The 16,646-nt window shown below is 39.4% G+C and overlaps 1 protein-coding gene across 1 annotated transcript in view; it reads right to left on the bottom strand.

Annotated features, from left to right (window-relative positions):
* Positions 1–6,409, bottom strand: part of LOC139734385 (anoctamin-7-like) — a 55,048-nt gene extending 48,639 nt beyond the window's left edge. The window contains exons 1-2 of the mRNA XM_071645174.1: positions 6,020–6,409; positions 2,619–2,691 (exon numbers count right to left, since the gene is read on the bottom strand). Coding sequence (XP_071501275.1) covers positions 2,619–2,691; positions 6,020–6,409 — 463 coding nt within the window. The remainder of the gene's footprint in view (positions 1–2,618; positions 2,692–6,019) is intronic.
* Positions 6,410–16,646: the final 10,237 nt, after the last annotated feature.

Below are 16,646 nucleotides of genomic sequence, written 5' to 3'. Positions count from 1 at the left end.
TTGCATGTATACAAACCATTATACAATATTAATTCCTTTTTGTCCATAAATGGCCATTAGCATGAGGTTAGCTTGGACCCCGTTTACAGTGCGAGGCTCGGCCGCGGCTCGGCCGCGGCCGTGCCCAGCCCCGCTTCAGTGTAAACGCGCAAAAGGCCAAATGCGGGGCCAAAATTGGCCTCGCATTTGGGGGGGGGGGCCGAGCCGCGGCCGTGCCCAGCCCCGCTTCAGTGTAAACGCGCAAAAGGCCAAATGCGGGGCCAAAATTGGCCTCGCATTTGGCCTCGCTCTGGAGGTGGTCTCGGCCGCGGCTCGGCCGCGGCTCGGCCGCGGCCGAGCCCAGCCTTTTCTTGGTGTAAACGCAAACTGGGCCAAATGCGCGGCCAATTTTAGTATGGCTTCCAAACCTTCTGCCTGCATCTTTCGCTATTCAGGATATTAACCCCCTCAACGTCGAAAACTAGTATAATTTAAGGTGATTTTGTCCTGCAAAGGATCTTTTGCTTCGGCAAAGGCCTTTGCCCGAATGGCGACTTCGTCGCCACGGAATTCAGTTGGCAAAGGGTCTGAAAACCAGACAATACCAGATTGCGTTTGTTTACAAGCAGAGCGCCACTACGACAAAATATTGAAAGGTTTGAATCAAAAGCGCGGCCGAGCCCAGCAGTGTAAACGGACAAAATTGCGAGGCTCGGCCGCGTAATTGAGGCCGGGCTCGGCCGCGGCCGAGCCGCGGCCGAGCCCGGCCCCGCACTGTAAACGGGGTCTAGGTGAATCAAGGTTTATACAAAAATATTTGAGGCAAGTCATTCTCTTTTCTTTTTCTTAGTTACAACACACACACACACACACACACACATATAATGATATACAGTCAAACCTGTCTTTAGAGGCCACCCAAGGGAGACGGAAAAAAAGGCCGTTATAGACAGGTGGCCGCTATAGACAGGTAATCCAACTTTGTGTGCATTGCTTACATGGACATGTATCATCGTTGTATCCTTACATGTACATGTATGTGTGTACGTATGCATACACCGTGTGTTTCATGCATTTAACCATGCCGGTGTATTACGAAATTGTTGCACAGTAGCATGTTTATTGTCGTGAAGAATTGTGCATTATTATGACTGAATGAGGGATGAATGCAGCGGTGGCGATCACTGAACGTTGCCCGCACGGCTAGCAAACAGAAAAACACGCTGAATTATCGGCTTGGCTGCGGCTCCCTTGGGTTTTTGGCTGCTATAGACAGGTTAATATCTCCCCCGGGAAATTAATTTGTGGTCGCTGGCCGCGTTAGAGAGGTGGCCGCTATACACAGGGTCTTCAATGGAGCTTTTCTCTCGGGGGGATTTTGCAGTGGCCGCTATAGACAGGTGGCCGCTAAGGCAGGTTTGACTGTATGTACAGTCAAACCTGTCTATAAAGGCCACCCATGGGAGACCGAAAAAGTGGCCGTTATAGACAGGTGGCCGCTATAGACGGGTAATCCAACTTTGTGTGCATTGCTTACATGTACTATATACGTGCGTACAACAGTATGTATGCACACACCATGTCTTTCATGCATTTAACCATGCCGGTGTACATGTATATGAAATTGTTGCACAGTAGTATGTGCATTGTCGTGAAGAAAGCTTAACACTAGTGCATTATCATGACTGAATGAGGGATGAATGCAGCGGTGGCGATCACTGAACGTTGCCCGCACGGCTACAAAGCAGAAAAACATGCTGAATTATCGGCTTGGCTACGGCTCCATTGGGTTTTTGGCTGCTATACATGTAGACAGGTTAAAATCTACCGCGGGAAACAAAATTTGTGGCCGCTGGCCGCGTTAGACAGGTGGCCGCTATACACAGGGTCTCTAACAGGGCTTTTCTCTCGGGGGGATTTCTCAGTGGCCGCTATAGACAGGTGGTCGCTATAGACAGTCAGGCCACTAAGGCAGGTTTGACTGTATGTGCATTGTATGCACACAAACACACAAATCACTGAAAAGGGGAATAGAATGCATGTACACGCTTTTGTACATGTCTATGTGATAGCGGTATGCATAAACGCCATTAAACAATAAAGTCATAGTGATACTCTACAAATTGCATGTCATGTTCAAGTTGATCTTTCAATGACTAGAACATTGTAAAACTAGGAATGTTCGTGTGTACTTTAATTTCGCGAGCAGCAACATTCGTGAAATTAAAATGCACGCAAAAGTTTTTGCCTACACAATATGCATTGGATGCAAGTGCCAAGTCACAAAAATTTCAAGCAGCGAAAAAGGCCGTCACCTCAAATTTGCAAAATTTTCATGCCGCGCATATACAGTATATCATTTTGCAGTACAATTTGAGCACATAGATATTGGACAGCTCAACAAAATAAGCATTAAGCAAATATCTGACATTCTAAATGCATTGTTACACTATAAAAAGACAACAGAAAGAAAATGAAAAGATGCTTTGAAGATGCAGAGTGCCAAAATCTTGCCAGTGAAAATCAAAATTCAAAATCACATAGCACCATTTACTGTAGCTCAACGAAATAGAACGCTAGGTACAAAGTACAATGTATCTGACATTCTCAGTTGTAAAATGAAAGTTGTGAGTACTCACACTCATCGTCAGTCTTGAGATGTTTTTCTATTGCAGCTTTGCAGCCCGTTTTCTTTGAAGGAATAATTGCAGCCTGCAATACCACAGAGGAGAAAGACATTTGAGATGAGGTTAAGAAGTGGGGTCACGCACATGAAAACATGGCAGCATTCATGAAGTCAGGGAAAACTGTACCAGGGACAAACAAGTCATAGGTTTGTATTTAAGGTAGAGACATGTACAGAATAGGACCACTCAGAACAGTAGGGGAGAGGGGCCAGACAGACAAGGGAAGAATGACACAACATGTGAAGAATCAAGAAGAGACAAGAGCAGAAATAAAAACACATACAGTTACAGTATGTTGTAAATATAATGGTTTTTTTTTTTTAAAGATTATTCATGCAGGAACAAAAGAAATGAAGAAAAGGAGAAAAAAAAAGTATGTTGTTAGAACAGTTACCATTCAATGTAGAGTATGGGGGGGGGGTAGAAACAATTAAGTGTACACCTTTCATATGACTGTCTTTGGAGAATCTTGACTTTGACCATGACATACTGCAAAAGAAAGTGTTGGAATTCAAGCACAGTGTTTCAAGGACAAGCAACAAGCACTGCACATGGCATAGCACTGTGTCTTGATGAGAGCACAGAAGGTTCTACAGGCTGTAAAATCAATTCTGAAGTACTTCCTCATCTTGCAATCTTAAAGGGAAATTGTCGAATGCGATTACTTCCAAGTGAATTCAAACACATCTACATACAAACCATGTAGTTCCTATTAAAGAGTAAATTTTCAGACACATCACCAACTTGTACAGTTGTAGTTGAAGAAGTTCTGGAATTCATGCCAAAACTGTTCAAGACGTTCACACATCAAATGTAATCAGTGATAATGGAAACAACGATATCCATTTACCAGGTAAATCGTAAATCGTAAATCGTAAATCGTTAAGTAGAAGAAAATAGAGATGATAAAATCATCTTTTTTTTTTGCATTATTAAAATTATCATTGTACAGTAACTACAATGTACAATGTGCAATGACCCCTCCCTTAAATAATGTTAACATTTTATTATTTTGTTTATTCTTCTATTATCATCATTATTATTACTATTTTTTCCCCTTCTTGTTTAGTTTATGTCAAAACACATAACTTTCTTGAATATTGATCTGCAAGCACAAGAGAAACTTGTGAAACCTTGACATTTTCATTCATGTCTCAAATGATTAACGAGTCAAATACAAGTTTCACTTCTGGGTGACCAATGAACGTGCTGCATACAGGTAAGCATGTGAGGACATGTACATGTACAATGTACATGTACACTGCAATGTACTATGTACATTCCTACACCTGTACCTAATAGTATGTTTAATATACTGCACAATGTTAAAGTTGGCCTTAAACACCTCATTGTTCCCTTGCATTATTTTCAGCTGATTTTATTAAATTGAAGTCATGATACAGATGTATACAAATATGGTGAAAATTTTAAGAAAAGTTTGGAATTGCTGGGTTGGACAAGTAAGTTTGTAATGATGTTATACTAAAGTACAACATTTGTACTTAAGAGATTTGGTACGGTACTGATGATTATTGATTTTGAACAGGCAAGATTCTCCTGGTCATTCTCATACTGTACAGTAGGTTTACACTGTATACTGTCAAACTCAAGCAGTCAGTTCTGAAGGTGACAAACTTTGCAAAGTATGTGCATATATGTTTCCAAAATTTGGGAAAGTGATGGGTACTACAACTAATGAAATTTAAAAAAAAATGCAAATTACACTAAATGTTTGTAACAGATAACTGCATTGATAAACCAACTCTTATGATTGTTATATTCTAAATGTATTTGCCCATGACATATTTATCAGAATGGTAATCCCGTAATGATTTATCATTACATTATATAACTTTCATTAAAAAAAAGAAAAATCTCATGTCCACAGATAAATTGTCGCTGGTAAAACATCAGAACACTGATAAATGAGGGGAAAAATGTTTGCTCTCAATAGCATGTACTTGTAATGTTAAAAATATTTTCATTTCAGCTTAAAAAGTCAGAAAAAAAGGAAGTTTGGTCTGAAACTGCCATAACTAAAATATTTTGACATCATCGCTACAGGACAGAAACAAAGTCAGGTGCAGAACAAACATACGCTGTACTGTACATGTACAATAGCCTAGGTACATGTACGAATATTTTGTGGAGCATTACTGGTATAGTGCATGGTTGAGTTTCTTGAGGATGGTAAAACTAAAGATTATAATTTAGAACATCACATCCAAAATAGAGAGTGACACCTCACAATCTTTTTTTGTGCCTCAATGTTATTAGATAATTTCTTTTATTTATTTATTCATTTTTTTTTCCTTCTTCTTCTTTGGTTCAGACATTAATTTGCAAGCTGAAGTGGGCTGGCAATTTTCCCAGCACCAGATACTGCAGTTAATAAAATTTCTGTTTGCGATATTATAAGATGACAATATCTGATAGCTGCAATACATTGTTGCCACAGCATACACGGTACATTAGTGTTACATGGAAAAGTACAGTGTAGTAGAAGTTGGAGTAGTAAAGGTACATTGTATGTAACAGAAGTACAGATAAAGTGGTTAACATGGGTCATTCATAAGATAAAGAAAAGTGTAGATTTGATGGACATCTCAACATTAATAGCACAATTTTAATTTTTATACATTGTAGATTGTGATCAGCTTAAATCTATTCTAGACTATTACTTTCACTTTCCTTATGTTTATAAATTATATGACAAAACATTGCAGGTACTGTTATCTGCATTAAGGGTTGAGGCGGTTCTTGCTGCTGTCAAACCAGCACCTTCATTCCTTCTTCTGGTGCAGCAAAGCTACAGTATTTTAGACCGTACAGGGAATAATTTTCAAACTCAAATTTGATTAGCAATTTCAGCTGATGAACAATATTTCACATGGTATTCTGTACACTTCTATGGAAGAAAACTGCTATACAAAAGTTAGTTTGTGTAGCAGTGGTGTAAAAATGCATAGCAAATTGCGATGCGATACCAGGAAAATTATTCCCTGCCGTATAAACTGTATCCTTCTTATCAACCAGGACAGTTAATAATCCTTGTCTGCTATCATTATCATTATTCTCTGCTATTAGAACAGACACTGACACTGCCGAAGAAAGGTGATGTCATTCTGAGCTTTTATTGATACATGTGCTCTCCTTACATTGTACAGCAAGTCAAATGAAATCCTCATACAATGTACAAATCTCGTTCAATCACCAAGTTCTTATTGATCATGGGACCTTGGTGGGTCCTGCATATGTCAAGTCGTTGCAGAATTTCAAAACATTCTAAAGGAATAGGTTGGCTTGACCAATCTTCAATAATATTCCTTGACTACAATGTATCTCTGACTTACCCCTCTCAGTGGCATTTCCAGGTTGATGTCTTCTGCCTCCTTGCACAGCCTGGCGAAGGGGCAGTGTATCTTGACGTAGGTGTGCTCCCCTACCACTTCCTCCTGCACCTCCAGCCGTTCCTTGGTTACCAGGGCCAGCTGGAATCGCTCCCGAAGCATCTTGTCCTTACTATACTCCTCGACATCTTTCATCGTCTCCAGCGAGTTGACGTCCACGTTCTTGTACACCAGGACATAGTCTATGCGCTTGGGTACGATGGGAGGCTCTCGCGGTGACTTGCGACTCCGCTTCCTCTTCTTTTTCTTCTTTTTCGTGCCATTCAATTCAAGCGGTGCCAACGTGAGAGCTTTGCCTCCGTATGTCTCATCGTAGATAGGTTCTTGTTCCATGGTTCAGTAGTCCTGAGATATCATAAAGATAAAGTAACAGAGTGGAAGGGCATGTAAAAGTATGTGATGATGGAGAGACGAGAATGCTGTCTTCTGCCATTGGAATGAAGTATCAATGCTATAATGCAGCAATCACGGGCTGTTCAATCAGCGCACAGCTCGATTTCATGGTACACAGTACCAGGAGAATTCATCAGTAGGCAATCAAGGACGTATGTCAAACCCTTGTACAAGTACAGTATCACAGGGTGTTCTCTTGTTGGCAGAGACAGATGTACTATTAAGCATTTGTTTGTTTGTTTGTGTGTTTGTTTATGTGGTAATATGAGCAGCTGAGGTCTCAGCACAAAGAATTCTCATACAGCTGAACAGTGTACGATGTTCAGACATGATATTGTTTTCCAGGAGCTGATCTGTCAGAGCAATGAATTACTAGAAGTACTACTTGGATTTTATACAAACCTTCATAAAGCCAAAGGCCAAAAAGGGTCATTATTAATTAAGCAATCCGACGATGCATGCTGCATGTTGCATGTTTTTGAAAACTCTGGATCTTGAGACAAATCACCTTCACACACTAATCACCTACACTCTTTTGTATTTCCTTGAGTTTGACCACAGTGGCTCCACACTGTCTCCTGATTTTTTTTTTTTTTCAAATTCAAAATTTGTTTGTTAACTTTTCAAGTAATATTGCTGACAACAAATGCCAGCAAAATTACAATACATGCTCAGGGAATAATTTTCCTGGTATCGCATCGCAGTTTGCTATGCATTTTTACACCACTGCTACACAAACTAACTTTTGTGTAGCAGTTTTATTCCATAGAAGTGTACAGGATACCATTCGAAATATTGTTCATCAGCTGAGATTGCTAATCAAATATGAGTCTGAAAATTATTCCCTGATGTTCCTTCTTGGTGGAAGTAACAAATATGCTGTACACTACAAACAACAATATTATCAATGAGGGTCTACATTTAAATATCTTACAAAACGAACAACAAATTCATTAGACTCTAGAATTCTACTTACTACTGCTTGAAGCGTCTCCAGTATAATGACAAGAACATGTGGGCCTACGGTGTTCATGTAGGCCCTACTAGAGTCTAGTAAGGAAAGAGTGCACTTTGAAGTTTGATGGGACCTGTGTAGCTGCTAGTGTAACTTTCTATTCTGAATAGAATTCTAGCCAGGACTAAACTTCTTTAACACGAGTTCTGCATAGATGCCAACCTGAAATAAAGCTACCATCCTGAGTTACTCTCTGTAAAGTTGCACAAGTCACAGCACTTGCACTTTACAATGCACACTCACACTCACACAGGTCAACAACTGCACAGTTTGCTGACTCTTTCTTCCAATATAGACCCTAGATAATCATATCAGATATGGTAACGTTAGAAGAGAACACCAGTAGATTGAAACGCAATGCATTGCATAGAGTTCTAAGTTAAACTCTAGGCATGCCAAGTTGTCCAAGTATTATAGTATTAACTGTTTAATAGATCTAGACCCGCTCTATTGCACTTTGCCGATTCAAAATTCTGATACATTCTGAGGCAATCATGGGTTTTATCAGGGGTTTAAATTCTGATTCAAGGAAGCGCTCTCCAGCATCACCTCCATTGTGTTTAGCTGCATTATCAGACGCAACTTAGATTCTATCAGATGTCTAGACTGTCTAACATTAACAGTCATTAGACATCACAACCACAGCCGCAGCCCAGGCCAAGAACAGCCCAGAGCCAGGGTAGGGAGGCACAGCAGCAGGCGTGTTCATGTCTCGAGCTCTGTGACTGTGCCAACTGAAATGCAATTGCAAAGAAAGCAAGCGAGAAGAACCAGCGTCGGCTATTTACAAGGCCCTAGCGTCTGTGACTGTGCAACACGTTAGGCCTACCATCGGCATTATCCACAGCACAACTAAATTTAGAGGTTTGTTCATAACCATAGAACCATCTGTTACTAATCAAGGCATAGAAATCTAATCAGTTTAACAAGTGGGAGAAGAGTCTTGGGTCACGTCCGTCACGTCTGTGTATTGCTGCGACAGTCTGTGAATATTTTTATTTGATAACGTTGAATAACTAAATACGTCGTGACTAGTGAGACTTCTGATCTCACTGCTGAGCAAATTGCTGAGTGTGATTTGACTTCTCACACATCGTACATTGTACTAACACTAAAATTTACTACACATGTACCGCTACCGGTACTAAGATTCGTAGTCAACATCGCACAACATCCCCGGTCTATATTGGCATTGCAACGGACTAACGATGGTCAGAAGTCTAGACAGAATCTACGTACAACAATGTATGGTTGGGGCACCACCTAACCCCGGGACGCTCCGTATACACAGTTACACACTGTGGGAGCGTCCTGAGTCAATAGAGTGCTATATCGGTAAGCTTGAAAAACATACACAGTCTGTCACAGATTTTCGCACCTCCGTAGGTTTCGAATATCACGAGGAAAAAACGTACTTTTATAGTATACATAAGATTCTTATCTAATTAATACCCTTCGTTCACCTTGTTCTTGTTCACATTGGTCCAATGATCTTGAAAAAACGTTTTTTTCACGGCCATATACGGGTCCGTAGTCCTAGCTCCCCATCCCATTCACCATTTTCGAAATCAGTATGCAGTACACTGCGCACGTAAATATTCATGTGCTGGCGGAGTCGCAATGCGTTTAGCCTTCTGACAAGGCGTGCGCGCGCGCACCCACCCAGAAAGCAACGCAATATACAGCGAGAGGGTTTGCCAACAGTATGATAAGGCCTTGCCACAAAGCTACACGACTTGATGGCCAGCGCATGCGCACAAATCTCAAATCCATTTACTGTATAAGATGTAGTTCTCCCGAGTTCCTCTCGACCGAGTCGCATTTAACTCATCAAACCGAGCAGAAAGGGACTATTACCAGAACCAAAAGTTGAACGCAGTCAGTCTTCAACATTACATCTTTACCTGTAAGTCTTCATATTGCGGAATTTTTGCGATTTCATATTGATTTTTAGGCGCTATACTTCGCCTGTCATGATCATGTCTGCTACAATGCGCAGCCCCAACACTGCGTGTTGGGGCTGGTCGCAGTTAGGGCACCACCTATCGACAGGGCACCTTCCCATCGACACCCTGCGTATCATGGCTGTTTGCGTATAGAACAAAAAAGTACGCGCGGGATTAAGTGTCATTAGCTATAAAAACAATAAAAACGAAGAAACGAAAATCAAACTCAAACAAACCAAGCTAAAAATTACACATCCGATCAGTAACGACGCATGGCTGTGAAATTCACGTGTATTACCTATGGCCTGTGAAATTCACGTGTATACCTATGCTGTGAAATTCACGTGTATACCTATGGAGGAGAGGGGGTGTCGATCGCAAGGTTCCCTTTTTAGCTGCGCGAAGAAAACGGAACGCACGCACTAAAATTGCGCTATTTTAAAACGGAGATTCATAATCAACGAGACGGTCACGACATTCAAAACTGCAGTATTTATGGCATATTTGAGGTAAGAATTAGGCGGATTTGTATTATATTTTTAGAATAAACAAGCTACAGATCCTTAGGGTGTCGATACGTGGTACCCCCAACCCTACGCTAACAATTAGATCTCAAAATTGCCAATTGCTACTCCCCTGTACCTTATATATAGTTATTTCTTCACATTCCTTTAATCTGGTACTCACTTGTGAAGTGCCGAAGAAGAAGTGCTTTGAAATCTGATCTCGATGCTCATTTATCACCGCTAGCTCATAACAACCACTCACAGCTCAGTCACAGCTATAGCAGGCTGCCATTTTGATGGACGGGCAATCAATTACGCATGCGCAGAAGCTCCATGATGTCATTGGCAACCACAGTTGCTAAGGCGTGGAGAGAATGCGTAGCAGCCGATACGACGGTGTCCCACGCTTGTGTCGCCGTGAATCCCACCGATCCCACGAACGCATCATCTTTAAAAATCCTGTCGTTAGTTGGTACATAAAACTGCAAAATTTCTGTTTCTTGCAAATAGATACAAATCCTGACTTCGAAACAGAGTGAAAATGAATTCAATGTCTGCTACTAGTGTGCTTACTAATTGCTCTGATATCCACGTCCCTACTGAAGTATACCCGCACTTCCACCTATGTTCTTCGTTACGAATGCTCACTGTACGGAGCGTATGCCGCCAGACGTGAAGTCATTATTATAATGTGTACCAATATATTTTTGTTCAAAGTTTGCTCAATTTCTATAATACGACGTTAAACGGCTGTTAAATTTACGTCGTGTATTATACGTCATAAACACAGTATCAAAATTGTAAGACTGTGTAGGTTGATGGCAATGATAATTATTCTACTAATGATACCTAAAATGACAATACTGACAATAATCAATCATCATACTGTAAAAAAGTGATTATGATACTCATTTTCATATTTTGGAATAAAACAAAATATCCACTAGCACATAGCACCTGTCTAGTGATTACTTCAGGTGATTATCCGCATTTTTTTCTCACTATTTAAGAATGTTGGCATATTATAACTCCATGGTACAGGGAATATTAGACTACGCCACTTTTTACGGAGACATTTACATAAGAATCAAGAAATTTTCATTACCAGACATGAAAGAAGAAAGGAATGTAGGCCCTAGGCCTTATTTAACTGCGTAATTGACTCACCATAGCATTAAAGCAAAATGGATGAGATGTTAAATAACAAACATTGCATCGAAAACTTTCCTGCTGGTTTCAACTCAAAGATTAGGCCCCTATACATACATTTTACGAACGAAACTTCGTTTCAACTATAGGCCTACTCATGTAGATTTTCCCCTCAATCTTTAAATTGTCTTAATAAATATCCTTGCATCATGTTTCATTCGATGATACCTGGTTTTATTCTGGGATCTATACGATTGAACAGACTTGCTTTTACGTAATCATAGGCCCTGTAGGGGCCCTATATCATAATATATTATACATAATATATTATTTCTTTTTTTTTAAATGTAGTCTATTATAGACCTAATATGTAAACAGACCATTGTTTATGTTTTTCGAGACAGTGATATAAACTCGGGTGGAGATTTTAATTAAGTTTTTTTTTTGTATCTCTTATGATTATAGTGCATTTTGTAAGACTTTCTTTTTAGAAATGTAAAAACAAATTGCAAAATGAAATCAATATAAGTAGCCCTTTGTTTCATGATAAGCACTTCAAGAGGGATATAGGTATAGATTTTATATACCCATCACAGTTTACAAAATCAGAATGAATAAACTGACTATTCAGTATTATGACCACCCCCATAAAATACAATAAAAAGTCATGAGGATGCGCGTACCAAAGTTGACGGCGCAAAAATCTGTGAAACAACGGAAGTTTGAAGATAATGGGTGCTTACTTTAAACCATTAAGCTCTCTCACCAGTCACTAGATCCTACGCGGATTTCCTTTAAGGTGTTTGAAAGTCTATTAAAAGCGTAGAATGTATTTTCTTTGCACGCATTTGGTGATCTCAATGGCCTGCGAAAACAGCAGTTTCCCCATCTATTCACCTTTTCAACCATTATTGACGATTTACAGACATAATATTATAGAAGAATTAAAGAGACGGTATATGCAGCTCTGGTTGAAAGGGCGATGCAGGCTTCAACTTTTGAGAGATGGTTACAACCAGCTTTTATATGAAATATTAAAGGGGCAAACGATTCTTAGAGGAATATAAAAGTTAATTCGATTAAAATCGGTTCTGGAATGTCCGAGATATCAACATGTTCTATAAAACACATGCGTGTGTACCATTCGTTTAATTACCATAGGCCTGTATGAAAAAAAAAATGTTCCTTTTGAATACAGGGTTACTGATAGGGCGTATATAATTATATAATGTAGGCCTATAACATTATTTGACTGGAACCTCCATCATTCGACATGCAAGAGCCATATGCACGCACCCTCTCCCCCCATGGACCCCTCCCTATTTTTTTTTCTCGGAAAGGGGACGTTGAAGACGTGCCGGCTTTCAAATATTTTGTCTTCTTAATAACAATGATAGGTCTAACACTAGAGAAAATTGAAAAAGATGAAGAGGATGGACGAGAAGAAAGACAATCAAAATTAGGAAAAACTAATTCCAAACCAATCCCTTTTTGTATTCCATGTAGTTTGCCTTCTTCTACGATAGATACCTATACGCCTTTTATATATTCGTAAAAGAAGGCAAGCAAATCAAAAAAAAAAATGCTGATTAGATGATGGTCACATCATTCATTACATAGGCCTACTGGCCATTCCAAAATGTCCAAGTATTTGCATTACCATGCATGCTTATAAATTCAAAGTATGGATTCTGAGGCAGAATCTCACAGCCGTGCTTCGGCATATATACATTAGCAAGAAATGTGGAAAAACAAACAGTATCAGGCAATGATTTTTTTTATTTTATTTAACAAACCATTGTTAAACGCAACAGACAACAAAAACATGCACAAGCATTGTAAATGTCTGTTGATATGTATAAGAAACAAAGGATTTTGAGAAAAGTGTGAAGGTGGGGTTCATCTTATCCATTGTCAATGCAATGGAGCAGAATGACTGAAACCCAAAGCATCATTCAGCAGTCCGAAAATGAAAGTGGTATCCACATCATGCCACGCATTTTGGCCCGAATGCACGAAGGTGGTACATTATTCAAATCATGGTTTAAACTATGGACAATTTCTATGGAGCGCCAAGTGTCGCATGGCCTATTTTGTTACGAAATCAGTCATTTCGTTGACGAAAAATTCAATGTTCATTTCGATAACGAAATGATCATTTCGTCGACGAAATGTTGTAATTTCGTTACGAAATGATAATTTCGTCGACGAAATGACTGATTTCGTAACGAAATAGACTGGCGACACTTGGCACTCCATAGAAATTATCCATGGTTTAAACCATGATTTCAATATTGTACCACCATTGTGAATTCGGGCCTTTGTGATCGAAGTGATGGGACTTCACCCCTCCCACTTTGATTCTATTTTTGCAAATGCCCACTCTACAGCTCCTATGCTTGAGTTTGAATCATCGCCCACCAAAATTAAGCAGTGCCTTTCTCTCGCTCAACTTTGATTTTGTCATTATGTGTTCATGATAAGGCAAAGATTGCACGAGAGAGTATGAACCTATTCGTAAATGATAATGTTGTGTATTTCGATGCATATAAGATAGAATGTATATTGTTTTCTCTTCTTTCACGCTATGTTTGTTTGTTTGTTTGGTTTATTTCTGCATTTTCTTTCTCCGAATACAATTGCAAATGAAAACAAAATGATACAGATACATACAAATCAATACAAAAAAAAAAATCATTTGCGTAACAACATTCAGTCTGAAGTGGCATAGTTATGAATCAAAATAACATATTAAGGCTTACTGTATCTAATAACAAAGGAGAAATCAATACAGGGGACCGTCATCATAAGCAGAGCTTGACGTGGATGAGGCCCTATCTGAATATGTGATACCAATGTAATACAACACCAATTATATATATACTCATAAAACTCTTAATCTTAATACACAAAACACATTTTGCTACAGAAAAAAAAAACAGAAAAGAAAAATAGTGACTTGGCGCTTTAGAACAAGAAAAAAAATCTCTGTTGAAAATGATAATGAAATGAAATTAAATGAAACTAGAGAAGCACTCTGAGAGCGCGGACCTCCGCCAAGCATGCAGCCCATTCCACCCACACTGATCTTGTTCTTCCACAGAGATCTGGGCCCCGTTTCATAAAGCTGTTCGTAAAGTTACGAACAACTTACAAGCGACTGGTGATCAGTTCTGATGTGCTATATAGGGTGCCTACTTATCAGAATGTTCATAATTCAGCACAAGAACTGATCACCAGTCGCTTGTAAGTCGTTCGTAACTTTACGAACAGCTTTATGAAACACCCCCCAGGTGCTGAAAGCCGCCCGATTTCCCAACTAATAGAAGCCTTTGTTACGTCATAAACCCTCAGCCTGCACAGCGCGCCTCGCCCTGAATAGAGCACGCACTTTAGTGCGCGCATACAAACCTCAAATACGCGCAGCCTGAACTCCCAAGTTCATTGACCCTACTTGCCAAAATATCAAAAATCCTTCATAAATTCCAAAAAAATTCTCGGATCACTATACCAAAAGTTAATCGTTTGTTACTTGTGTCATTCTCAACCTTTCCTGCAAGTTTCATTCCAATCCGTTCACTACTTTCTGAGTTATTTTGCACACGGACAAACGAACTACCGGTACTGTAACCAACGAACTAACTGACGAACAAACCAACGGTAACGAAAACATAACCTCCTCCCTTGGCGGAGGTAACAAACCAACTACATGTACATGTATAACGAAAACATAACCCCCCCCCCCTCCCCTTGGCGGAGGTAATGAAATGAAATGAAATGAAATGAAATGAAATGAAATGAAATAACCTATTATAGGCCATGAAAGCTCCTGTTTACCTTTGGGAGCAGTGATTTCAGAAATATTCAAGATATCACATTTCATACGTGAATAGTTGTGTCACAAAACATCCTACCATATAAAATTTTCGCAATAAAGCCTGCAATATAAGGATATATCATTTTTTTCTCAATAAACCTTAACTCTAGATAGTTTAGTCTGGAAACATCCTTGTTAATAACTATTGTTCAGATTTTGCGTATTTAACAACATTTAAATGAATATCAATTAACATCAGTTTATAAATGAATGGATTCTTGTGTTTCTATCCCCGCGTGACTCACATTTTAGAACTATATAAATCACAAATGCTGGGTTTTTGTTTCATCTGCAAATGGTAAAAATTTGCCTTTAAGGTTCTTTGAGGCAGGCTCTGGACTTCAGTCGCAAGGGACATCGCACTTCTCAAACCCTTGTTGATGTGCGCCGCGCGAATATAGTCTCCAGTTTGTTAGGGGGTCCAGATTGGAGAATCTCCTGTTAGGGTTGCAATGAAATATCTGTAAGTCTAATATCCACGTCCCCGCTCCTGTTTCCCGTATTGTTTCCCGTATCTCTCATGAATGTTGTGTAATGCTCACGCTTTTTAAATATGCCTTACTGTTTCCAATGCTGTCTGTTTTTGTTATCTGTTTTTTGCGAAAGTGCTGAGTAACAACAACAACAACAACAACAACAACAACAACAACAACAACAACAACAGCATCCCGTGGAAGGAAGTTTGGGCGCTGCTAACACTTTTGTACGAGCCTTAGATAACATATAGGCCTATATTACTGGTATTCTCTTTAACAATATTGTATAGGCCTATTGTTAATGTTATTTTGTTGGACTTGATGAATTCATCATATGACCCTGATGGAAACATAGACACACAAACTGCACACAAGAACATGAGCAGACCATACTAGATTAATATCACAACAATCATTATTGTAACGAGTGATAGGGCCTACACCCTGTATTTCAAAATGGTCTTAAGAATACAGCCGGTCAAAAGCTCTAATTATGAGTCTAGTACTCCAACTACTAGTATATTGTGCTCTTTACATTTCCCTATAACGTACATACGGCGTGTAAAAAGTGTGCAGCCAAAAAAACAAACAACCCCCCAAAAAACAAACAAACAAACAAACAAACAAACCAAACAAATAAAAAACATAACTGCACTCCATATCTGACGTCATAATGTGGCATATGGGCCTATGATACTGAGTAATCAGATACGCACTCAGTCAGTTACAAGCCTGCCCTCAATCACACAATTTCTATAATGACCTGTTAATGCGAGGTGCAGATGCGTAACAAGCAAAACTGCGATACAAAACTAGATTCATTGAGCATGTAAGATTCATTGTGTTTGGACCATTCAGAAATGCTCACCGGAACATTCATTATTGGTGTTCAGTGTATATTTGAAACATTTCCTCATAGTCCATGGGCCAGGCCAGATATTGGTACCATCTGAGGTGGCAAAACCTTTTTGGTGTCATTTTGTTTGTCGGGCATAGATATGCTTATTAAGCTATGATAGCATTTCCAAATGAGTAGCTTAGTCATAGTAAATGAATTTTTAACCAATTTGGTCTCGTTGTTATATCCCTATACTTCTGAATCGAAACTAACCGCTATACAAAGAAGAGCACTGTCTCCTGTATGTTCCATAGAGCTGTAAAATGCAGCTCTATTGTATGTTCACAGGTGTTCTATTGTAAACGCGCGG

The sequence above is a fragment of the Diadema antillarum genome, unplaced genomic scaffold (genome assembly GCF_040938485.1).
Source record: "Diadema antillarum isolate AM-2024a unplaced genomic scaffold, OU_Dant_1.0 seq00000523_RagTag, whole genome shotgun sequence".
Taxonomy (NCBI): domain Eukaryota; kingdom Metazoa; phylum Echinodermata; class Echinoidea; order Diadematoida; family Diadematidae; genus Diadema; species Diadema antillarum.
The sequence above is the reverse complement of the archived record's forward strand: the minus strand, read 5'-3'. Positions and strand labels throughout refer to the sequence as shown.